At 34.4% G+C, this 27,187-nt stretch overlaps 1 protein-coding gene across 9 annotated transcripts in view; it reads left to right on the top strand.

The window, feature by feature from the left end:
- Nucleotides 1-27,187, top strand: part of Kdm6a (lysine demethylase 6A) — a 103,971-nt gene that overhangs the window by 59,308 nt on the left and 17,476 nt on the right. For 2 of the 9 annotated variants that reach the window (XM_029473489.1, XM_021153677.2), the window contains exons 8-21: nt 846-880; nt 3,223-3,316; nt 6,364-6,490; nt 10,609-10,707; nt 10,840-11,059; nt 11,614-11,748; nt 12,206-12,361; nt 12,902-12,991; nt 14,391-14,492; nt 15,387-15,782; nt 18,818-19,596; nt 22,641-22,770; nt 26,239-26,344; nt 26,938-27,143. In XM_029473489.1, coding sequence (XP_029329349.1) covers nt 846-880; nt 3,223-3,316; nt 6,364-6,490; nt 10,609-10,707; nt 10,840-11,059; nt 11,614-11,748; nt 12,206-12,361; nt 12,902-12,991; nt 14,391-14,492; nt 15,387-15,782; nt 18,818-19,596; nt 22,641-22,770; nt 26,239-26,344; nt 26,938-27,143 — 2,675 coding nt within the window. The remainder of the gene's footprint in view (nt 1-845; nt 881-3,222; nt 3,317-6,363; nt 6,491-10,608; nt 10,708-10,839; nt 11,060-11,613; nt 11,749-12,205; nt 12,362-12,901; nt 12,992-14,390; nt 14,493-15,386; nt 15,783-18,817; nt 19,597-22,640; nt 22,771-26,238; nt 26,345-26,937; nt 27,144-27,187) is intronic. The other 7 variants (XM_021153679.2, XM_021153681.2, XM_029473491.1 and 4 more) reach the window with 4 other exon arrangements.

A 27,187-nucleotide genomic window follows, 5' to 3' on the forward strand; every position in this document is an offset into this window, starting at 1 on the left:
TTCCAAACCTTGTCCCATGCTGTCAGAGTGATCATTTCAAAAATCTACATTGATAACAAGTCTCTCTTAAAACTTGGTTATAGCTTTGGACCTTGTGGTTTATTTTTTTTTTTTAACAAATATACACAAGTTATATTTATGTAATTTTGAGAGGCTTTGAGAGTGCTTGAAATCAATTTATAAAATCGAATTCGAAGTAGAGAGATAATAAAACACCAAAAAAAATTTTTTTAAAGAGAAAACGGAAGGGAAAGATGGAGGGGAAAGATAGAGGGACAGAGAAGGAAAAAGACAGCGAGACACACACCAGTTTTTATTCTTGGTTTGCTTTCATACATGGGTGGTAGAATATCAGTAAGGAGGAGCAGTAAAATCCAAAATATTCGTTTTATTAATATTAATGTAACGCATAATATAATACATAAACATAAAAATATAAATCTAATAGCTCTTGTTTTAGTATGTTTTCTGTTAGATATTGACTTTAATACACATTCAACTTAACTTCATTTTGAAATGTAAAATTTTGTAAGATTTCCCTACTTACTTAATGTTGTCATTTTAAACTTTATATAAAGTATATACTCATTTGCCATATCTTTTAACATTAATAATTAATTACACATTTTGTTTGATAATTAACAGTGACTAATATGGTTTATTATCCTATTTGTTCTTTAGTGTGACTGTATATTTTTTATGAAAAGCAAGTGAAAGTTCTCCTATTACTTAAATCTATGTAATATAAGTCATGCTTACATTCTGTAATGTTATTCTTGCCTAATTTGTCCTAAACCTTGCTGTACTATTAGTGACTTGTTTTTGTTTTCTATCATTCTTTATAGTTCAGTTTCACATTGCCCACTTATATGAAACCCAGGTGAGTGTTTTAATTTACCCAAGTGAAAAAGAAATATACAGTATTCACTTACAATCATGCACTAATGAAATTAAGTATATGCAGGAAATTTCATACAATTTTGGCTATTGTTACATACATATACTCATTTAGTCAGAATATTGCTCAATCAGTTGATAGACAAGAAACTTTATATCTAGAGAAGAATCACTTATAACTTGCTTATAAACTTGATTTGGTATTTCTAGTAATTGCATTTACTATTTCTTTTGTGGTGGTGAATGCTTTAATCTCTTGTAGATGCTAATTATAATATATTGTTTTTAAATGATTTTTTTATCAGTCATCGTGTGTGTGTGTGTGTGTGTGTGTGTGTGTGTGTGTCTGCATGAGTTTGTGTACACATGTTTGCAGGTGCCCTTGGATTTATGGGAAGTTGTGATCCACCTGATATGGCGCAGAGAATAGATCCATAGTCCTCTTCAAGAGCAATAGGCACTTAGCCATCTCTCCAAACTTTTATTTATTGTGATTGTTTTGAGAAGGATCTCACAATCCAGTGTGGGTTGCCTTCAGCTTACTATCCTTCCACCTTAGCATCCTCAAGCAAGGATTATAGTTGTTTTGTCAACTGTCTATTCTCACTTGTGATTGGGGCTGGTTTGCTATGTTCAAGGAAGAACTCCCTTGCATTTTTTTGTTTGTATTTCTTTCTTATTACTAAACCTTTAATGAAGTTATCATTGTTTTCTACATGATATGAGGCAAAAACCAACTTTGTGTTTCTTGATATGATGCAAACATTTCTAAGCATGTCACTGTTTTTATATTTCTTGTTTTTGAGTGTATAATAACATTTTTCACAGCGTATTGTCTTTCTTCGATATAAATCTGATTATATTAGTTAAAATAGTTCCTTGTCTCCATTACCTTAGGTTACAACCAGTCATCTTAAAGTGACTTAGCAAAGTCTTTGTAAGCACTCTCTGAATTTTCTGCTCAGTCTTCTAGTATTCTAAGCATTTGAACATTTTTCTCCAAAATATACTATCTATATACAACATGGTATATTTTCTGTTTCTGTCTTTGGTCTTCTTGCTACTTTGTAGCCCCAACCATTTCCAGTATGTGTTAGATGATCAACAATATCTTTTTGGTTGAAGGAATTAGGTTGAGTATGTGAGCCCTTATCCTACTTAACTATTGCATATTTAATTTTTGTAGACTAGATAAGATTAATGTCTTAGAATTTAGTTGAGTTCATGAACAGAAGTTCAGTTAATAAGTACTGATAATCTTAATGTGCAGTTGTCTAAAATGATCCCTCCTGATGTATATTTCATTTGATGCTTAGAATGAGTCAATAGATGGATTAGACATTACCTTTTATATTTAATTTGTAGATGTCAGATAATAGGGTACATGATTTGCCCCTGTGGCTCATATAGCCAGTTTTGTATTTGTCCCTACAGGGTTTTATGGTTTATTTGATTCAGACAGTTAAATAGTAGTAGTAAGAAGAATAAAAGCCACTGCAACCTATTGTTCTATGAAATGTAATTTAAAGGCAGTGTTTGCAAGCTTTCCACTTTTTGACTTTGAAGGTGTATTAAACCTTATTACTTTTGTGATAATAGCTTTTGGTCATGTTAAAACTTTGCAGACAAAATTTGCCTATGGAATTTGAAAATACTGTAAGCATTGAATACTATAATTATGGCAGTCTTAATAAATTTAAATTTATAGATGTTATAAATATTTTGTGATCTTTCATATTCTGGAAAGATTATGTATATAACAGGATTTTACTTTTTGTTGTTCTTTTTTGTTTGTTTGTTTGTTTTTTCGAGACAGGGTTTCTCTGTATAGCCCTGGCTGTCCTGGAACTCACTTTGTAGACCAGGCTGGCCTCGAAGGGATTTTACTTTTTAATCTGTGATTTTTATTATAGTGTTTTTGGGGTGTTTTATATTATTAAGTTTCTTGGGCACTTGCTAAGCAGGCAGACTATACTCTTGGATGGAGAGTACTCTGCTGTTATTAATATTAAAATTGAGGTGATTTACATTATTAAATGAGTTGAGATGATTTTAGCTATTGGGAGTTGGCAAATAATTAAAAGGTCATATTTTAATGATAGATTGTTATCGTGGGTGTTATTACTAGTATTACTTACATTGGAAATTTGAACCTGTCTGGTGTTAAAAAGAAACATCAGTAATAGAATCAGCACTTTCTTACTTTAAGTTAGTTTTTTGTTTTTTTAGTGTATCAAAGCATAATAAATATTATATAATTCTTAATATTGTAATGATTTTTGTATTTGTTTTCTTTTTCTCTAAATTTCTTTTTTTGCTCTTTAGAGGAAGTATCATTCTGCAAAAGAAGCTTATGAGCAACTTTTGCAGACAGAAAACCTTTCTGCACAAGTAAAAGCAACTGTTTTACAACAATTAGGTATGTAATAAAATGATGTCTTATGTGTCCTTCTGTATATTTTTCATAGTTGGTAAAAAATAATCTGAACCCTCTGCTAAGTATTTCCCATCTTAGTCTCTATATTCTAATTCTTGTCCTTTTAAATTCTGAAAATTCTTCTTAACCATTGGGTGAGAAAGCATGAGAATTCCTTTGTACGAGGTTCATTTGTAATTTATGTCCAGTGAAATTAACTAATTTGCCTACAGTCAATTAGTGGTTTATGAGCTTCCTTTCACGGCTTCATCAGTATTAATCACTAAAATATTTGTCTTAAAATTACTCAAACTCTAGCACACTATAGGTTTTATAAGCACACAGTGCTATTTAGTGTTAAATGTGAAGCTATGTAACCATTTAGGTTTTCTGATTACTATCTTGAAAAGAGAGCCAAGAAACCCTTCAATATTTAATTTTGTTACTTAATTATTGAATCTTTTCCCCCCTATATTTTGTATTTGATTTCTTTCATTTGTTTTGGTTTCAGTCTGGGAAAATTAGTTGTCAGTTTTAAACTAACATTGTATATATGTATTTTTATAATAGTTGTTTAATGTAATTTTGAAGTTAAAGTTCCATTTATTGTGATTGACTATATATAAATAATGACATTACCTGCTGTCTTGTTACTTGTTCTTTGCTATGATAAAACACCACGACCAAGGCAACTTATAAAAAGAAGGATTTGTTTTGGGATTTTGGCTCTACATGGGTAAGAATATATCACAACATGGCAGTAGGCAGGCGCTTGACAGGAACAACTGAAAGCACACTTCTCCAACCATAAAGAGGAGCCAGAAAGTAGAAGAGGAGCAGCAGACAGACACAGGGAGCTTTTGAAACCTCAAAGCCCACTCAAGAGAAATACTTCCTCCAGTGTCACAAACTGGGAACCAAGTATTCTAATGCCTCATTCATACCACCATACTTTCATATAAACCTTTGTTTTTATATGTTAATTTTGTCTATTAGAATTTTATTTGAATTGTCTGTATTTTTAAGAATTACAAGAGTATCAAAATGCCTTTAGTGAACTACAGTGTTTGAGTAATGTGAATTTTTATCATTAAATTTAAACATATTGCTAGTATAGTGAAAAAGTTTTTGCGTTTTAACTTGGAAAAACATGTGTGATGCTTTCAAAGTTATTTGCCTCTCAACTAATGCATGCATATAAATGTTTTCCCGTGCATTTTTAGCTTCATAGAAGAATATATGTATATTTTTCCTATCTACCAATCTAATTACTATCTATCTAATAAACACACACATACACACATATTTTTAAGAAATAGATTGGAATATTGTGGTTTTATTTTGTCTGGTTCATCAATCACCTGACTTTCCACAGTGTTTTGTTAAATTTCAGAATATAAAAGTAAACTCATGACTTTGTGTAATTGTGTCTGCTTCATAGCAACTTGCTTTGTATTTCTGGACCAGTTCCTATTAGAGGCCATTTCTTTAGATCTTGGTTTCAAAAAAACACACACACACAAAAAAACAACTTATGGGGGTAGGGGACACTATGCACTTGCAGTCACACAGATGCTGTGACAGACCTGTGGCTAACAAAAAGTCACCTACACCTTTCAGGCATTCATTCTTGTTTTCTCTCAGGGATTGAATTTATGTATTCAGGTTTGTACAACAAACACTTTTGACTGGTGAGACATGTCTTTCCCCACACCGCCCCCCTCCCCAGCCAATCTTGTTCTTACTAGTAATAGGAGGAGGTGGGAAGTGTAGTTTGATTTTTTTTTTTTTTTTTTTTTTTTTTTTTTTTTTTTTTTTTTTTTGTCGTTGTTTTTAATTTTGGTAAAACTTGGTACCTGAATTCCTTGGGTATATACCAAATGTCAAAAGCCAAGTGTCTTAATGTAGACTGTGTACAAAGAAGGAAAAGTATAAAACAAAGTTTTATACATTGGAGAGATTTGCAATTGAAACATGATCTACTGGCAAACTTAACCAAATAGATCTTATCCATTTCAAAGATTTAGAATACAATATTTCATGATGTGTTATTGTTCTTAATATTTTTTGCTTCATTAACTACTAACTTGTTTTGCTTTGTTTTTTTCCAATTACATGGTTGTTTTGCTTGCATTTATGTTGGTGTGCCAAGAGCATATCTAGTGCCCTCCAAGGCCAGAAGAGTTGTCTTTAATTGCAGCATTCAGGAGGCAGTAGCAGATAGATCTCTGAGTTTAAGGCCATTCTAGTTTAGGACACCCAAGCCTCCACAAACCAAACAATTTTAAATAGTAGTAAGCATTATATCTCCTGGAATTGGAGATTCAGAAGATTGTAAACCACCATGTGGTACTGGGGATTGAAGGTAGATTTTCTCAAAACCAAACAAACTCACAGCCCAGTGTTCTTAACTAATGAGCCACCTCCATATTCATGTTCTTAGAAAAGTTTATTACTTTTAACATTTGAATAGGTCTTAGTTCTATTTTTCAAAGTTCAGTATTCTAGTCTATATTTTACATACAGTGTGAATATGTTTATCTAAGGAGATGGGATTGTGTCTGTATGTTAACTGAACTATCATTATTTATTCCTTGAAAATAAAAATTGAGTTAATAGAATGTCTTGGAAATTCTTTGCACTTATATTTTATGTGAAACAGTATGTATGATGTTTCTATCTTCTTTGTATAAGAACATGACTGCTAATAGCCAATATAGTCTTGTTACTTATAATTTTGATCAATTATATGTACATTTAAAGTGGATATGTTTGGTTAGTGGTAGATTTTTGGAGTTATCTAGTATTTGTAATCCACTACATGTTAAGTAATTGTTTTTAAACACTTTAATTTCTCTGACACATTGTTCATCTATTTAATATTACCTTCCTATGAAAAAACTTTATTATAAGAATTAATAATTCTAAAATACCAAAATGTATATTCTCAAATATATCAATAATACATTAATGAGAAGGTTATTTTTATTAAATTTTTGCTTCGTGTTCTTAAAAATAGAATTCTTATAATGTATATTAATGTTTTAAAGGTTGGATGCATCACACTGTGGATCTCCTGGGAGATAAGGCCACCAAGGAAAGTTATGCTATTCAGTATCTCCAGAAGTCCTTGGAAGCAGATCCAAATTCTGGCCAGTCCTGGTATTTCCTTGGAAGGTGAGACTTAACCAGATAATTATATTTTGTTATTTATAGTCATAATAGTTAGGAGATTTAATTTCAACCTCAAATGTTACTTTACATTTTTACTTTGAACAGTATTTTTTTTTCTTAATAGATTATAATAAAGATTCCTGAATGGCAAATGATAAAAATAAATTTTAAGTGCAGTAGTTTTCTCATAACCTTACCTTAAGAGAACATTTTCTAGTTTCATGAACCTGAATTGCTATTAGTTTCTTTAAAAGATCCTTTACTATTTTTTGAAAAAAGATATTACTTTTTTCAGCGAATTACTTATATGCTCTTCCTCGTGTAATTTCTAGCATTTGATTAATAGTAGACCTCAAGTCACACTTTAACTTGAAATCTTCTATTTTTTAAGAAAGTGAGTAAGTTATTGTTGAACTGTCTGGAGAGAGACATTGTCAGAATTTTGTTCAGGAGTTATTTGATATACTCTATATATGTATTTGATAAATTGTCCTAATCCATTTTGCCGTTCACCATATAGTGGAAAACTCATTATACTAGGCACCAAAACACTCAAATTTAAGTAAGGCCTTAGTTAGGTTTTGTAGAATTGTGGATGACATACATACATACATACACACACACACACACACACACACACAGAAACACACACATAATCACCCTTTTGATGCTTCAATTTTCTCCTGTACTTTTTCCTCATTTTTACTTTGAGAAGGAAATTTTACAGGGTGTTTTGATCATATTTACCCTCTCTCAACTCCTCACGATCCCCCTACCCCCTTTACTTACCCAGTCATCCCCAATTCTGCTGATTTTACACTCTTCACAAACACCCTACCGTCAGTGATTCCTGAGCTCTGAAAACGGAAGGTATAGCATAAATGCCCCATTTAGGACTGGGTATTTTCATTCTCTTAGTCTTTGACCACTTGAGGGTCTCTGTTAATCATCATCTACTGTAAATAGAAGCTTCTCTAATGAAGGTTGAGAGGTGAGATGTCTATAGTTATAACAATAAGCTATTAAGAATCAGTTTAAAGCTGGGCAGTGGTGGCGCACACCTTAATCCCAGCACTTGGGAGGCAGAGGCAGGCAGATTTCTGAGTTCGAGGCCAGCCTGGTCTACAAAGTGAGTTCCAGGACAGCCAGGGCTATACAGAGAAACCCTGTCTTGAAAAACAAAAAACAAACAAACAAACAAAATCAAAGAATCAGTTTAATACTATGTCCATTTAGTAGAGTAATAGTAATAGGTTCTTTCCTAGGACTATATATAGCCTGTCTAGTCACAGGTTCTTGGCCACAATAGTGGTGCTGGGTATGAGTTCCATGCTGTAGCTTAAGTCTATAATTAGAAAGTGGTTGGTTATTCCCAATATATTCATGCCACTGTTACACCAATGGGCATATCTTTACAGGCCGGTTGTTATTCTAGCTTGCAACGTTCACAGCTGTGTGGAGTTGATAATAATTGCTTTTCTCCTCCAATAGCATGGCATCTTCAAGCTTATAGTTCAGTACCAGCTTGGTATCTCCTATGTTTTATGATTCCAGTGTGTGCTATCTTTTATAAGGGGGTTGCACTAAATTAATGATTCTTGGGAGACAAGGGAAAATGTTACAGAATGCTGCTGGTACCTCATGGGTGGAAATTAGGGATTCTGCTAAAAAAATATTTAAAAACAAAAAAGAGTCTTCGAATATACAGGACAGCCAGCCCTTTATAACAATTACTTGACTGCAAAATAGATGATCTGTTGTATACATTCCTGCTTCAAAGCTTATTTTCTTAAATTTCCCTTGAATTCTAGTTTTATACGATTAGTTTATAATGAATCATATCTAGAATTACTGTTTTAAAATGCAGTGATTTTTTTTTCCAGCTTCATTAAGCAGTATTTCATATTTTTTTCTTTCCCTCAGTGAACTAATTCTGTATTCCGAATCACTGAGATATCTTAAACTTTTGCAGTTAGACATTAAACTTTTCTGACTTCTCAAACAAGGAATAATTATCACAATCTAACTTGTTTTATGGTTGAAGATGATCATTTTAGACAGTAATTATTCTTCATCTATCATAGTATTCTAGGTGTGTTTTAAAGTTTTGATGCTTTCTCATAGTCACTACCATGTAATGCTCTGCTTTTAACATGAGAAATGCTTATGAATAGAAAATACTTTAAAGTTTGTTTTCCTATCTTTATCCTTTGCTTTCATTCCAATTTGATCTTATTTACTGACCTCTTGCCACAAATTCTTTTTCAGTATAACAGTTTTTGTAGGTAGTATTTGAAACTTGCTTCTCTGCTTTGTCAGTAAAATTATCTGATTCTGTCTTATCTATGATAGTAATTCCTTAGGCCTGTTTTCTACTGCTCTCTAATAGATGTGCTATGTTCTTTCAGCTTTTTTTTCATATAGATAAATTTCAAAGGTAGATTTCTATAGAGCTATTTTAAATTTTGATGTTTCCCTAATAGCCTTACCTCTTACTCATATACTCCAAATCAGCTTCATAAAACCATCCTCTTTTTTTGAGGAGAGGGGTCCTAGCCTAATATATCGTAACCAAATACTTTACTACTGCTGTTAAGTTCTAGCTTCTCCCTTCTCCCTTTATTTACTCTCAGACAATCTTGAAGTCTGGGCTACTCTTTTGGATTTTGTTTCGCTCCCTTTTTCTTTTGCTTTTTCTGCTTCCATTCCTTTCATCTCAGCTTTGACCCATTCCAAACCAGTGAATATAACCCGTTTTTTTTTTTCTGTGCATAACTTTATTTTCAATCTGCACTATACATTGTTGGCAGGTGAATATTCTTGTGCTTTTATCACAGCCATTCTCATTGTTATGGAAACTGATTTCAAAGTTTTGTGGTGGGGGTGGGATCTTAAAGTATGTGAGTGCCGATGTGTATGATTATGTTGCACACACGTGTACATATGTATATATATTTTAAAGAAATACATTAGGATTTGTCCATACTGTTCAAATATATTTGAATATTTCCCCTCATTTTCTGTGTCAGTAACACTTGTAAAGTATATATTAGTGAAATTTCAAAGAATAACTGGGGATAAAAATAGTTTCTGAACAAATAAAGATTTTCAGATTTTTTTTGTTTTTGTTGGTTACTCTAAACCAGGAATCTCCCAAACATAAGCAAATAATAAGACAAATATAAGTTTGTTGGAAAGCTATCCTTACCTCATCTTTTTACCTTTCTCTAATTCTGAGTGAATTGCAGTCTCAAACTGTCTATTAGCCATTTGATATGGCATTGCGATATTTACAGTACCTTCAATCCTCATGTCTATTGAAAATTCCTTAGGTGTGTTAGAGTATACCTTTAATTTTAACACTCAGGACGCAGGGTCAGGTAGACCTCTGAGTTCTAGACCATCCAGGGCTACAAAGCAAGACCCTGGTTAGGGGTACAAAAGACAAAGGAAAATAATTATATTATAAGCTCCTTCAAGGCAAAACTTATGGTCCTGTTTTCTTTTAGCACAAAACATATAATTTCTGTCTTAGTTATTTCAATGATGTTTGTATTAGGTACATAGTCTTTAAGAACATGGCGGGCATTAAAACCTGAATCTCATAAAATAATACTATAGTCATAAAATAATACATACTATACTGTTTGTGATGCTCAGAGACAAACCATTACATTAGCATCTTTATAAATTAAATAATGTTTGCCCCCTGTTATTTCAGGAAAAAAAATTTATTAGTTCTTACTTAAAAACATGTAATTTTGGGTTTTTGAACACTATATTCTGACTATGAAAAACTAGATGTCAAGATGTAAAAGCAGAGCATTCATGGGCTATGTCCAACTCTTAGTATTATAATATCGAAGTGAAATGGCCTATACTTATTTTAATAGACTTTATCAATGCAGTATACTTTAGCACCTCTAAGAAAGATTATAGTACAGTTTTGAATTGCTAGTTATTGTGGGTATTGTAATTTCCTTGCGCATATGCACACATGTGCCTAGATATATTAACATTTTTTAAAAATTTGCTTTGATACATAACCCTTTTTAAGCAAATGTAATTTGTTTTGGTATTGATGGAATTTTCTTACCCCCCCCCTTCCCTCTCCCTCTTAGGTGCTATTCAAGTATTGGGAAAGTTCAGGATGCCTTTATATCTTACAGGCAATCTATTGATAAATCAGAAGCAAGTGCAGATACATGGTGTTCAATAGGGTAAGACTGTCTAAAATTAATGATATTGGTGTGCAAAGATGACTGCATCACATAAAATACATTGTAATGAAAATCATGCTATAAAACTAACCAGTTTTTAGCTCACTTATTTTTCTTAATTTATCTTTTCAGTGTGCTCTATCAACAGCAAAATCAGCCTATGGATGCTTTGCAAGCTTATATTTGTGCTGTACAATTGGACCATGGTCATGCTGCAGCCTGGATGGATCTAGGCACTCTCTATGAATCCTGCAACCAGCCTCAGGATGCTATTAAATGCTATTTAAATGCAACTAGAAGCAAAAATTGTAGTAATACCTCTGGACTTGCAGCACGAATTAAGTATTTACAGGTAAAAGTTTTAAATACCAATTTTTTTAAAAGCCACATATTTCCCTAGAACACTCAGGCAGGAATAGGTTGGCTGGAAAATTTGTCTAGTTATATCTGGATGTCTATAATATGTTTCTATATTTTGTAAATATACCATAGCTTGTAGTATTATTTTACTTTTTATTTTAAGTGAGATAAGCAATCTTGTTTAAAATGCTCTTTTGCACATTGATGCATATTAATTTGCCTAAGTTTTTTTCAGTGTACTCTCTACATGCTTAAGTTGTCATAGCATTGTAAGGAAAAGAACACAAACACTGTCTTTCACTTTTGCTTGAAGTTTCACGAGAAGACAGCTAATGAGAACCCTGGAGGCAGCTTAGCTATGTTTTGATTCTCACAAAGGTTTATATTCTGGTTACCCTCTTTATACTTATTATCTTTCTAAAGCCCCAAATTTAGAACCTATTTTCTTTTAAAAACAATAAGCTATAGCCTTTAGGAAGATTTAGTGGACTTGCTCTTACTCAAGTAGGCTTGTGTTAAATTTGCTTTTTACATAATTTTTCCTAGGCTCAGTTGTGTAACCTTCCACAAGGTAGTCTACAGAATAAAACTAAATTACTTCCTAGTATTGAGGAGGCATGGAGCCTACCAATCCCCGCAGAGCTTACCTCCAGGCAGGGTGCCATGAACACAGCACAGCAGGTGAGAAGTTGGGTTATGTTCTGCAAGTGCCCAGCTTTAAGGGTTCTTTTCAATCTGTAGTAGTCAAGCTTATTTTAAGTAAGCATAGAAGGCTTAATTAATAATAGCCTTTTCATTTAAGTGCTAAGGGAATCTAGATCAAAATAAAATTCCCTCTGATATGGGAATAAATTTGGGGGTACCAACTTAGAACCTTTGTGCATTTTCATGTTTTTGCAACATTTCTTAAAATAATGCTGCAGTGGTTTATTTAATTTTTTTAAAGAAGATTTTCAAAGGAAGGTACACATTCCTCCATTGATGATGACTCATTGATTTTTGACTTTCAATAATTGCAATTGGAGATGTCCACATGATGTTGAAAATGAAAAGTATGCAGCTTGTAACTTTTATAATTTGAAGGAATGAATTAAGAATATATAGCACCCTATTTTTGTCTTCCTTCTGTGATTCTTAGGCATGTAAACCTCATCATCCAAATACTGAACCTGTATTAGGCCTCAGTCAAACACCAATTTCACAGCAGTCCTTGCCACTACACATGATTCCTCCTAGCCAAGTAGATGACCTGTCCAGTCCTGCCAAGAGGAAAAGAACATCTAGTCCAACAAAGGTATATGTCCTAGAGAAATAGAAAATCCCAGTCAAAAAAAGAAGTTCCAACTGCCCTGTAATTGTGCAGTTTCAACATTTCCCGTCCTTTACTTTAAATCTGTGGACATCAGAAGAGTAAGGTTTGAGTTTTCCCATCCCAAACTCTTAGAATCATATTAAATAAGGTAGAAATAACCTTGCATTCATCAAATCATTTTATCCATTTCCCAGCAGGTATCAGCACACTTCATCATCACTTTTGAGCAACATTAAAATATATTTAATATGGAATCTAGTGGACAGTATGGTATATAGGCTAGCAGTTTGGGCCATAGTTTAGGGGTGGGCTTTTTGGGGTGGCTTTTTAAAGAATCAACATTTTTTAAATTATGAATATTAAGTTTAATGTATATGTAAATTTTTAAAGAAAGTAATAATAAACATTATATATAATTACTCCAAATCATAGTCATTTAGACTTCATTAGTCATTAGTTAATGTTAACTATTTTGTCTTAACCAAATATTCTTTAATGTTTCTTTTTATCAATTTTCCTCAGAATACTTCTGATAATTGGAGTGGTGGCAATGCACCACCTCCAGTAGAACAACAAACTCATTCATGGTGTTTGACACCACAGAAATTACAGGTATGTAAATTATTTTTTAAGAAGTTTTAGTTAAAGTTAAATGGAAGGAAACTTGGTATATGATGTGTGTACATTATAATGAAGATAATTCAGACTTTTTTTTCCCCACTTGTTTCTCCTTTGATTTTAGAACAAATTATTCATGTAGATGCATAAAGTATAAATATAGATTATATAGGATAAAGCCTTCTTTCAGCTTCTGCTCTTAATTCACTGATGTCTCCTGACAGTTTTCTGGCTTTACTTGCTTCTTACCTGTCTTAGCAGAGCTGTGTTGTATATTCACTCAAGTATTTCACTTAAGTAATTTCACTTAAGTATAGTCATTCATGGTCCAGAAATATTAAATGAAATTTCAGACCAAAAACAGTAACTTCTAAATTATAAGGTTCTGCTGGCATAGTGGAATCCCATTCTATCCCACCGGAGACATCAGTCATCTCATTGTTCAATGTATTCAGGCTGTTATATGCTAAGTGATGCTTAATCACTTAGTAGCCCTCTCATTGTCAAAACAACTGTTTCAGTATCATGATTCTTATTTTAATAATGACCACAAACCACAAAAATAATGATTCTAACAATTGTCGTATATCAAAGAGAAGCCACACATTGCTTCCTCTAAGAGAACATAACATGTAAAAAGTTCTTTTAAAAACGCACAAAATATCATATACTAAGTTTGCTAAGATCTATGATAAGGATTACTCTCTTACCTCAAGTTGTAAATAAAGAGAATTTTATACTAGTTTTACTGTCACACCTAATACCGTACTGGCTATGGCTTCTGTATGTAGTGGTGTTAGGACTGGAATGGCGTTAAATTGTGGGTTTAGTTCTTCTATGGTTTTTGAAATTCACTAGGGGATCTTAAAAGGTGCCTCCTTTACATAAGGGGGTCTACTGTAAACTTTTAATGTTCTTTACCATCCTTTTTAGGTCAATATATAAACAGTCTACTTGTTAGATTAAAAAAAAATCATATTTCTTTATATAGATAGTATACTTAACTTAAACTTGCTTAAGTTGATCACTAGTTTTAGACAGTGTCTTCAGACTTTTCCTGTTTCAGACAATGCTTTTTGGAGCATATTTATCATGTCTTTTAAGCTTAAAGAGCTTTCTACCTAAACACCAAAAATTATTGTATTAGTAAAACTTCATGCTCATCTCTCTCAAAGATCACAGTAAAATAAACTATGTTGAGATGAATGCTTAGTGTTCTTATTTTAGTTTCTTAAACTATAAAATGACTTAGATTGAATTAGGTTATTGTTGATCAGCAGTGTTAAACCTTAATAGTGGTTTTGAGTTTTCTAATTATTCAGATAAAGATTTAACAGATTTGTTAGCTTCTTTTTAGATCTGTCTTTAATTATATTCTCCCTTTCTCCCCCAGCACTTGGAACAGCTCCGAGCAAATAGAAATAATTTAAATCCAGCACAGAAACTAATGCTGGAACAGCTGGAAAGTCAGTTTGTCTTAATGCAGCAACACCAAGTGTGTATAACATTTTCCCTCTACAATTTGATACAGTTTTGTGTACTTTTATTGACTGTAGCATCATTGTAGAATTCACTCATACTCATGTCTATTTATATTTGGTAGAACTTTGTGATCTATACTTTCTAAAATACTAGGAGTTTTTAAGAAAAGCATAGCTATTTAATTTTAAATACTATTTTGCTATTTAATTCCATGGTATTTCATATATATTTTTTAGTACTTAGTAATTCTATACTAAACCTAGGTAAGGTTTTATACTCATCTTTAGTTTAGAGGATTTGTCATATTACAAATTTTCTGGTTTTATTTATTTTTATTTTATTTGTTGGTGGATGGGGCATTTAAGGTTGAACACAGGGCCTTATTCATGCTACAGGAGCCTACTACCACCACCACTAATCTCTAATTTCCCTTTCCCCCCTTCATCTCCTCCTCCTTCCTCCCTCACTTCCCTGCTCCCTTCCTTCCTACCTTCACTCCCTCCTTCACACACATAAGGGAACTCTTAAGTTCCCTGAGTTGATCTTGGAAATTGAGAACCTTTTGTCTCAGCTTCCTAAGTAGCTGGGATAGCAGTCCTTCCCCACTAGACCCACCTTAGAATTAAGAGTTTGAGGTTTCTTGAAGAACTATGAATTCCAGAATTTTTCATAAGTTTCAGCTGCTTTTTTTTTTCTTGTGGTAATTAGTAACTAGATGTTTCCTTAACGTGAAATTTATTTCTGCTTTTCGTAGGTAGCTTGCCATATTAATAAATAGTTTCTTGTTTTTGAAGTTGGCATCAGATCAGAGATCCATGATTATTCATCTTTACATGCTGATATGCTGATTCTCTCCTCTGTGGACTACACACATTGAATTTATTTACTCTTCATTTGTTCCCTGCAGATGAGACAAACAGGAGTTACACAGGTACGGCCTACTGGAATTCTTAATGGGCCAACAGTTGACTCATCACTGCCTACAAACTCAGTTTCTGGCCAGCAGCCACAGCTTCCTCTGACCAGAATGCCTAGTGTCTCTCAGCCTGGAGTCCACACTGCCTGTCCTAGGCAGACTTTGGCCAATGGACCCTTTTCTGCAGGCCATGTTCCCTGTAGCACATCAAGAACACTGGGAAGTACAGACACTGTTTTGATAGGCAATAATCATGTAACAGGAAGTGGAAGTAATGGAAACGTGCCTTACCTGCAGCGAAACGCACCCACTCTACCTCATAACCGCACAAACCTGACCAGCAGCACAGAGGAGCCGTGGAAAAACCAACTATCTAACTCCACTCAGGTAATAATACTAGCTGCTTAGGTTAACTTCTCACATAGTAGTTCGTGTTTATTTTGTTTATGTATGGTAAGTGTTTGAGCAATTGTTTTTATATGAATCATACAGTCCTACAATGTTGTTACTGTGTTTAAATTCAGTATACATGTATATATTTTCTGTCCTGCATGATTTCCACAGATAGACAATCTGGAAGATTTACCAATGAAGAAAAAATTAAACAATATTTTTTAAACCCCAAGACAATTTCTAACTTACACTGGCCTCAGAAGCAAAATGCCTATTTTTATAGTAGTAGTAGATAGTGGTCAACATCTGGGTATAGACAGAATGAGTCGAAGAGAATAAAATGCCAAAGTGGAGAATGGGAGTGAAGAGTTCCATTTTAAGCTGTCTTGAAAAGCTAGAACAGTAGTTGGGTAAGGTCACAAAAGGGTGGAAGCAGATTGGGGAAAGAATTCAAAATTGAGTCACAGTGTCCAATTTGCCAGGCAGGCAATTAAAGAACTAACAAGACAAGAGTAAAGGATTAAGGTATGAGGTATTGGGCATTGATGAGAACATAAACCATATCTTGTCTTTCAAGAATGATATATCAAAGTTATATTAAATAATGCTGTTAGAGAAGTCAGAGAAGAAGCACTGTGACCATACAGTTTTTATAGAAGAAGGCATTTCATTGAGGTTTGCATAGTTTCAAAGGTTGTATTTCATTATTATCATGGCAGGGAGCATGGCAGCACACTGGCAGACATGGTGCTGAGAAGAGTTCTAAGGATTCACAGGCAGCAGAAAGAGGGAGACTATAGGCTTGGAGTAAGCTTTGAAATCTCACAGCTCCTAATTCTTTCAAACAGTGCCTTGCATTTAAATCTCCAAGGCTACAGAAGTCATTCTTATTCAAACCACCACAATCTAGTAAGGTGATCTAGAAATTGATCACCCGAGGTGATATTTCTGGCGTTCAGAAATTAGTGGATGCAAGCAAAATCTACACCACAACCTGTGGTGTACATTCCTCTGCTTGCCCTCCTCCTTTCTAGTAGTATGGACCTAAGGGTGGTGTTTCTTTGTTGCAGTTTTAAAGGGTAGGAGAAAAATAAATACTGCATCACACCAAATGTGGTGTGAAGTCCAAATATTTGCTGTTTGACTGTATACAGGGATGATTTGGAAACTTTTGAATAGAATTAGTTTCACTGGATTGTTACAAGTTGAAGCCTAATTGTGTAGTTGGCTTCAAGATGAAAGGATAGATAAAACTGGAGGTAGCAAGTATAGGCTGTTCCCATGGGTCATCTGCAGTCATATAGGTTGTACAGATAAGGAATAGTATAGCTAAAGAAGAAATAGAATTCAGAATTTGGTTTTGTTGGTATTTTAAATTAAAATGAGAAATAATAGTATAAGCTAATGGGAAACATTCAGTAGAAAGATTGATAAAATAGAGGAAAAATTGTTATTTGAGATGATGTGTTTTGGGAATTCAATATCTTTAAACATTATTTGTTAAGATGCCTATTAAGGTTCTAAAGTATAATTGACTGTTAAATAAGTGAGAGCACTTGTTATGATTGTGAAGAATAGTTCTCTTATTTTCCTTCCCTTCTAAATCCCAGGCTTGCTTAATTGCTGATATTTTCAAAAATACTCAATCCTATTTTAGAAGCCTGATAACATTAAAACAAAAAATCTTAGCTCATCCTAACTTGGCATTCAGGAAGCTGATGCAGGAAGAATTCAAGTTCAGGGTTTCCATGACTATGACATAGCCAGACTTTGTCTCAGGGAAACAAATACTTTACCCTACCACAATGATTTAGCAGGACACAGCCCTCTGTACATGCTAAATGGCAAGGAACCCTAGTCTTTCATGGCCACTACCTAGGAGCCTTACAGTATAGTTATAATGAAGTAAGAAAATTGTCTAAAAATATTAAACTAATTTCAGGTCAAAATTTTCCCTCGTGAGGTCACTTTATAATACTGCAGCTGGAAAGCCCCTAATAGTCATGTAATTTTTGTTCTTTAACTTACTGCCAAATTAAATCTTTTTTCAAAAAAGCTTTCAACTCAGCTATTAAAGTCATTCTCAACTCACAATATAGGTCTAATTTCTTTGTCCAGTTATTGGGAATATAAGATGAAATATGCTAATGTGTATGAATCTCACATAATTTTTTTTATCTAAAATTATAACAAGTTGTAAACTGTCAAATTAGTTCCCAATTCCAGTGTTCAATATGGCTGAGAAATTCACATTCTTATTCAATTATTTTGTCAGTAAAACGAAATGAAAATTGTGATTCCAGGGGGGCAATTTTCAGGTAAAAATTATTCGTCTTAGTTCTATTTATTTTATTTTTATTCTACTAGATGTATTAAGTGACCTTCCTCTGGACTTAAAACTTTCCTTACCTATACTATACTATCTATGTATCCTGGCAGATATTTTCCTAAATGTTTATACTCAGTTGATGAAAAAAAATGCAGCTTTTTATAAGTCATTAGTAGAGACTTAAAATGTATATTTCTATACACATATAAATAAAATATGGGGTTGACTGAGTGAGGAAGCTTTTTAGTAGAGTCTTAACTATTTTAGAAACTTTGCTCTAGAGGATAGGTACTTTAGTGATAAATGAATTAGGGATGAATATATTTACTTTTACATTTAAAGTAAAATTAATTTACTTTCTATATTAATCTCTTAATAGATTACAGATGCATTATTTGGTTTATCATGTTCATAGATTAATTATTAATGATATTATATGTCTATCCATATTTGACCTTTGAAATGAAAATCCCTGTTTTAAAACTTAATTTAGAGTTCACTGTGCTTTCTGTAAACTAATGTATGCCATACTAATTAGGGAAATTCTTTTAGCTAACTGAAAGTACTTTTTTGACAAACTTGGAAATTGGGTCAAATTATAAAGATACTTATTTTTAGTGGCTTTTACATTTAATATTTAAAATTTTGTGTATGCTCTCAGTTAAACATAAGATTTAAACCATCCTTTTTTTCTTTTTAGGGGCTTCACAAAGGTCCGAGTTCACATTTGGCAGGTCCTAATGGTGAACGACCTCTATCTTCCACTGGGCCTTCCCAGCATCTCCAGGCAGCTGGCTCTGGTATTCAGAATCAGAATGGACATCCCACCCTGCCTAGCAATTCAGTAACACAGGGGGCTGCTCTCAATCACCTCTCCTCTCACACTGCTACCTCAGGTGGACAACAAGGCATTACCTTAACCAAAGAGAGCAAGCCTTCAGGAAACACATTGACGGTGCCTGAAACAAGCAGGCAAACTGGAGAGACACCTAACAGCACTGCCAGTGTTGAGGGACTTCCTAATCATGTCCATCAGGTGATGGCAGATGCTGTTTGCAGTCCTAGCCATGGAGATTCTAAGTCACCAGGTTTACTAAGTTCAGACAATCCTCAGCTCTCTGCCTTGTTGATGGGAAAAGCTAATAACAATGTGGGTCCTGGAACCTGTGACAAAGTCAATAACATCCACCCAACTGTCCATACAAAGACTGATAATTCTGTTGCCTCTTCACCATCTTCAGCCATTTCCACAGCAACACCTTCTCCTAAGTCCACTGAACAGACAACCACAAACAGTGTTACCAGCCTTAACAGCCCTCACAGTGGGCTGCACACAATTAATGGAGAAGGAATGGAAGAATCTCAGAGCCCCATTAAAACAGATCTGCTTCTAGTTAGCCACAGACCTAGTCCTCAGATCATACCATCAATGTCTGTGTCCATATATCCCAGCTCAGCAGAAGTTCTGAAAGCTTGCAGGTTAGTGTGGTAAAGTTAATCACAGAGTGAAGTGTTTGACGATTTGTCTGATCGAGATCTGGGAAATAAATAAAAGATAGTGTAATCAGTCATCCAAAGTAAAAGTTTGAACAGAGCTTGGTAATGATTGAATGTTGTGCTTATACTTACTAATGATTGTGCAATGTCTAAACGTGCTGTTACTGCCCTCTACTGGTTACTACAGTTGTTGGCTTCAGTGTGGTTGACTGCTCTTGGGATGAAAACGAAACTCAGTCACATTTGGCTAAAAATCAAGGCCTAGAAAAGCCTATTATTGTTTGCTTGATTTTGAACAAAGTCTGTTAAAGGTTAGACTAGGGATAGACCTCAGCAATTGCCCAGGTAAGTCTCTGTTTACAATTCATTTGATTCTAGAAGAGCTTATAAAGAGATAGGAAAAGTAAGGGACAATGGAGAGATAAAACAGACTGCTAGGTTTTTGTGAAAGAAAAAGCATATTTGTTTTAGTGTTTGAAGGATAAACCCTCTCAAACACTTAGAGGGATAATAAGTGTCCTGTTTAGAACAAAAACGTCATCATCAAAGAATCAATCTGATTAGATTGCATCATCTTTCAGTAATATTTGAAGGATATAGATTAATGGTCTTTTCATTGTGCATGTTTCATCTAATTTTTAATCTTTGGTTTGTATTTGTCATCCCCTATGTATAAATAAATCATGGATGTAAGCAGTTAACATTGCTTGGAATAGTCACAAAAAATTCTGCATAGTTTTCTAGCATTGAATTTTAAGTTTAAGCAGTGCTATACATTTTTGAAGGTCTTTGGTTGCTGGGTTTAATCAACAGAAAATAACTATTCTATAAATAGGAAATACAAGTATTGGGTCAGGGTCAGTTAAATTGGCTATTTAATATAACAATTTCATTTTAAAGTACGAAATAGTTCACATCTATCAGTTCTAGTATGTCTTATCATCTAGAAATATTATCTTTTGCTATTTACATTGCTTTATTAGAATATATCCTCAATCTACTATTAATTGTTTATATAAAATTAAACTTTATTTTATAGAGTTTGCTACTTACTTAGAGCATGGGATAGGACTGGCATAGGGGGAAGAATTCATTTAAAATAAATTAAAATTAATCTTAATATCACTTTAATTGTAGTACTGGAACTTTAATATACTAAAGTTTAACCAGAAATTATGTCTGTTTTTTATTATTTTCTTTGTTGATCCCACCTTGCTGGGATCATTTTTCTCAATGGCCTGTAACATGGCAACAGCTGCCATTAATCTTAACTATTTTTTTGGATGGGGTGAGGCATAAGCAGGCTCTCTGTAGTTCACTATGCAGACCAGGCTGCCCTGCCTTTACCTCTGCTTCCTTAGTGCTGGGATTAAAGGTGTGCATCACCACATCTACCCAGTCTTAAATTAATGTGATTTTTTTTTCCATGTCGGCATTTAAAATATATATAAATTAAATTTTTTAAAACATACTGTAAGATCACTTAATTTCTAAAATTTGTTTCTTTAGAAAATTTTAATTTAGGGGACATTAACCTCTTTTTGTCTTTAAGTTACTATCATTCATTTCAACATTGAACCCTTTAAGTGTCTAGGTTAACAGCCATAGCGGACTGATATGCAGTACCTTGATACATTCCACTATTCTTGTCTTCTATCCGCCTGCCTCTGCCTTGGCTAACTTGGTCTTTACTCTCCTATCCTAGTTTTGCTTCTATTCAGTTAAAGCAGGGGCTCAATACCTCATGCAGTCTTTGTAGACTCAAGAAATTTGCTTTAAAAACAAAATGAGAAACCAAGATGTCATAAAAATTGTTTACTGGAGGTAGATTCTAGAGCTATAATATGTCCCAAAAGTTATAAGCAGTGTGGAAAGGCTTTTTTTTTTTTTTAAATAAAATTTTGTGCTATGGAGTGGCTAGTTACTATATTTCTTAATGTCTTATGAAAGATACTCTTCCATCTCATTTTGTAAGGACATTTGGACATTCACTTGAGTACATTCTCATAGTTTTGTGTTAAACTTACAAAGGTCATTTGCTTCATTATAGACACTTAATATTGTAAATAGCTAAACGCACCAAAACTTTTATCAGTCTCTGGAGTGGACTTGAGCTATTTAAACCAATCTAGGCATTAACTTAATGAAGAGGCAGGAAATCACTTGAGTAAGTTGGAGACAAATCTTCTGAAGCTTAGAGCAAAAAGGTCTTGAGATTGCAAGTAGTGGGGTGTTTGGTTGATACTAGCTTATGCCAGAACTCAGGTGAAAGTAACCCAGGTACGGCTTAGGAGCTTTTTAACAGAAGAGTTTTTTTAAAGGTCCTTTTACTCAGAACACTTTCTTTTCATTTCTCTACTAAATATGGTTACTTCAGAATGGGAAAAAGAACGTTTTAAAATTACATAGTTTCTAAAGTCTCTCTGTAACCATCTTATTCCATAACTTTTCTTACTTTTCTCTCTACTTTGGGCTATTTTGATAAAGTTTTATTATCTGGCCTGTGGTATTCTAAAACTGTTCAGAAAATAGCATATGTACCCTGCATCTGTCTGCAGCATTAAGATTGATAAGTAAATGTTTATAGTCTCTTAAATAGATGATTATATGTGTCAGTTATTTCAGAGAAATTTCTGTCTGTTTCAGACTTGATTTTTGCAAGCAAAGTTTTAAGACACATTAAAAGACTGCTAATATGACTATTTGCAATTTTTCTTGGTTGAGCTAATGTACCAATCTTGAATGGAAAAGATTCTGATAATTGAAAGGAAATTAGAATTCATACTTCAGATAAAGAAATCATAAACAAAATAGGGATTTTTTTTTTTATGTTCAACATATTGTGCTTTTAGTTTTCTTCAGTGGAAGATCCAGGAATCAAAATAATTTGCAGGAAGAATTTTGTTGTTCTGCTAGATTCAAAATTCACGGAGTTATGAAAGTATCTATTATAACTTAATTCAGAATTGTTTTCTGCCGTCCATGTAAATGTAATACTGATTTTTCTTTTCTGTTATTTTTTAAAGGAATCTAGGTAAAAACGGCCTGTCTAATAGTAGCATTCTGTTGGATAAATGTCCGCCTCCAAGACCACCATCCTCACCATACCCTCCCTTGCCAAAGGACAAGTTGAATCCACCTACACCTAGTATTTATGTGAGTCTGAATTAGCTAGAAATCATCCAAGTTAGTGTTTTCTTCTATATGTCTTTTGTAAAAATCTTTTAGGCCAACATATTACAGTTACTGGCAGCAATGTGACAATTTGGCAACAAAAAGATGTATTCAAAGATATTTTGTGATATTTTGCAAGTACCTTTTTAATTGTTGGTTATATTACAAATTTATTGTTGTTTTTGTTGTGCTGGAGACTGAACCTAGTACTTTGCACATTCTGGGCATGTATTTTATAACATTGCTACTATTCCCATAGTTCCTCTGTGATTATAAGGTATATTAGAATAAGTGAGAAATATTTTCACTGCCTTAATTTTTAGCATTGTAGGTCAGAATGGGGTCCCATGTCTGGCATCCGGCCCTCCACAGGGCCAGGGCCACACATGGAGGCAGACCCATGCCGTCTCTACCAGGCAGGCGGGTGGTAAGCTGTGAGAAGCCACAGGATCCCGCTTTCAGGGGTGGGGAAGGCACATTGTGAGGTCCCTGTAGAACATCTGGGAACTGCTGGCTCAGGGGTCTGGGCTTGCACAGAGGCCGAGATTGGCAGGTTCTTACTCTTGAGCGCTGCAGATGCCTCTGAATGCCGCAGAAGAGCTGAGAACATAATGTGGGCCTGCAGGGGTGCTCTGGCTGGTTACCCTAAGGACATAAGAGTCCTTGAGCGGGCAGCTTGGATTGGTGGGAGCTCTGTCTGGGAGTGCAGGGAGGCCTGTGGCAGGACGTTAGATGCACAGCTTTCCAGAAGACCACCTGCTCCATTGCTCCAGTAATGATGAGAAGAGACAGGCCATGGTTTTAAGGTGTTTATTGTAGAAAGGCAGAGAGAGGGAGATAGTATGGAAGTAGAGGCCAGCTATGGCCAGATGGAGAAGAGATGGAAAGCAAGAGGGTAAGAGTAAGGCAGGAGCAAGTGAGTAAGAGAAACAAGAGAATAAGAAAGAGAAGAGGGGGCAAATAGCCCCTTTTGTCGTGGGCTGGGCCTACATGGATTTGCCAGGTAACTGTGGGGAGGAGCATACCTGTATGTTGCCAAGTAACTGTGGGAGTGGAGTCCAGACAGAATACCAGGAGCCTGGGGCATTGCCTACATGGCTGATGGATACACACCTCTGGGGGGCCGGGGGGCAGTGGCTGTGGGAGGCTGTAGCTGCAACAGGTACCAGGGGCTCAGGGGGCATGGCTGAACACCTGCCATCCCTCATAGGCGGAAGTCACTACCTACCGGTCACCCGGGGTTCAAGGCCTGTGCTCGACCGGGAACCAGGTTGTGCACAGCTCACAGAGCAGTATTAAACAAAAGCTACTTGGAACTATTTAACTTTTTTTTTTTTTTTTAAGTAAACTGGGTTTTAAACTATCAATTTTATGGGCCTTAGTATTCACTCTGTTTCGTACACATGCTAAAAGAAATACCTTCAATGGCAGAAAAGAAAAAAGGATGTTTTAAGAATGTGGTCATTGGAGCTGGAGAGATGGCTAAGCAGTTAAGAGCATTTGTTGCTCTTGCAGAAGATCCAGATTCAATTACCTGTGCTCACATGACCATCCATAACTCCAGTTGCCCTTGTCTGGCCTCCATGGGTACCAGGCACATGCATGGTATACATGCATACAGGCAAAACACTCACATAAAATAATTTTTTAAGCTAGCATGTCTATAAAAGAAAGAATATGATTATAGATGGATACATGTTACAAAAATGTAAGGTTTTTTTAGCATATTTAAAACTATTAGTTTTATCTCGTAGAAATTTAGGCATCTGGTCTGAAGAGTTGAATAAAAGCAATTTTTTTTTTATTTGTTTTGTTTTGTTTTGGGGGGTGGGGTTGGTTTTTTTTCGAGACAGGGTCTCTCTGTGTAGCCCTGGCTGTCCTGGAACTCACTCTGTAGACCAGGCTGGCCTCGAACTCAGAAATCCGCCTGCCTCTGCCTCCCAAGTGCTGGGATTAAAGGTGTGCGCCACCACCGCCCGGCAATAAAAGCAATTCTTAATTGTGTTTTTCACAAATAAATCCTGATACCACTTTATTAACTTATTCCAAGAAAAAAAATTAGATATGTTATGGTAATATACTTTGGATGGTCTTACATCTATGAAAATGAATCTTGTCTTTGAGAAACTTTGATTTCTTCACTGAATTTTTAAGCGTGTGACAAAAGTCTCCATCTCAACCCTTTGTGAATACATAGTTAAGAAGTATTAAACATACTCTTGTTATACAACTTATCTTGAAAACTTATATACTTTGCCAGAGTGTCTATCCGTTGAATATCTTTTCCCCATCTACTTAAGTCATAATTCTGTTTTCATGAATTTCACTACTTTATATATGGAATCAAATTTCCTTATGACTAACATTTCATTTATCATGTCCTCAAGGTTCATCCATGTTACAGCATATGACAGGATAATCAGTCAGTTAATTTGGTGGTATTAGGCTCTGCTTTTTGCACAGATTAATGAAAATATTCTACCATCAAGCTGTCTTTTCCCTCACTAATTCTTCATTTGTTGCTTATTTTTCCCCTGCTTGGGGTAAAACCTAGGATCTTTTCTTGCTAGTCAAGTATTCTGCCATTGAGCTATATACTCCATTCTTTAGCTATCTTCTAATCTTGCCTGATACTGTAGTTATTTACATAATTACAGGAATAATGTTGCATCAAGAACATACGTTATCATTTAGAATTTTTTAAGATTTATTTTTCTTATTTTCAATTACAAATATGGAATTAGATACATGTGAGAGTAGGTGGCCCCAGGAGCCGGAGTTATGGGTAGTTGTGAGCCACAGGAATAAGAATCAAAATCTGGTCCTTCCTCTGCAAGAACAGAAAGTGCTTATAACCAATGAGCCATAGCTCCAGGCCAAGATGATTTTATTTTTGGTCAAGAGGACTCACTCTGTCACTCTAGGTAGCCTGAAATTCAGAGAGGCCCACTTCTGCCTCCAAAGTCCTGTGATTACACTGACTGCCACCGTTTCCAGCTTCTATATCACGTTTTTTAACTTTTTAAATTTTGTGGTTTTTTTTCAATATGGGTAGTATTGGAAATAAAACTTAAGAGCCTCCTGAATGTTCAGATAAACATTCTACCATGGACTTAGAACCCAGCCCATATTTGGTGATCTTACTCTATGTGGAGGCCATTGAGGCCAAGCAAACTCTACCACTGAGCTGTTCTTTCTACTCAATCTTCACTTTGGTTTTGAAGTTTAAATGTAATTTCAGCTACCTAATTTGTTCAACATATAGTACACAAAAATGTATGTGGTTGCTATTTAGTCACAGTTAAAATCAAAGTGCAAAAATACTAGAAAATCGGAAAAAATATGAATGCATGAAATAAAGTAGCTATATAGGAAATAAATATAAGGCATAATATTTAAGTTAAAAAGCTGTATTTTCCTAAGATGTAACCATATATTTTAACTTTACAGTTGGAAAATAAACGTGATGCTTTCTTTCCTCCATTACATCAATTTTGTACAAACCCAAACAACCCTGTTACAGTAATACGTGGCCTTGCTGGAGCTCTTAAATTAGGTATGCTTTTAAGTAAAAAGAAAAATGTTTTCTATATATGCTGTCTTTTAACCTTTTAAAGCACCAGTAAAAAGTCTGGTACACCCCCCACCCTCCCACCCCTCTTCCAATCACCATTCACACATCCACTTATTTTCTTTTTAATATGGATGGGGAATTTTGATTATTTTTACTTTGAGTCCATGATTTCAATCTATAATGGTCCTAGTGTTAGTTGCTGGCAATTTAGGATTAGTTTTTTTTATTTAGCTTTTATTTTTATCTAATGACTGATGTTGAACAACTATGAGAATTTTGAATATAAAGTGTAAGTACTCAAGTACTGTACTATAGCCCCGTTAGTATTTGCTAGCACCTACAAAAATTAAGTATGTGAAAGTTTAACCATTGGACTCGACTCATTCTCTATTTGAATATCATGAACATTAGGACAAAGTAAGCCTTCAAAGTATATAAATGACCTGGTTGGTTTTTAGGAGAAATGGATATAGTGCCATAAAATGCTTTGTCTTTGAAAGAAAAGGCAGAAGTGGGGTGCATTTTTGTTTTGTTTTTACTGACTTGTTTTATTTATTTATGGCTTACTTATAAAGACTTGGGACTTTTCTCTACTAAAACTTTGGTGGAAGCTAACAATGAACATATGGTAGAAGTGAGGACACAGTTGTTACAACCAGCAGATGAAAATTGGGACCCTACTGGAACCAAGAAAATCTGGCACTGTGAAAGTAATAGATCTCATACTACAATTGCTAAATATGCTCAGTACCAGGCCTCCTCATTCCAAGAATCATTGAGAGTAAGTATTTACTTCCTAGAGATTATTTTTTGAGATTTAAAAAT

The sequence above is a fragment of the Mus caroli genome, chromosome X, assembly GCF_900094665.2.
Source record: "Mus caroli chromosome X, CAROLI_EIJ_v1.1, whole genome shotgun sequence".
NCBI lineage: Eukaryota > Metazoa > Chordata > Mammalia > Rodentia > Muridae > Mus > Mus caroli.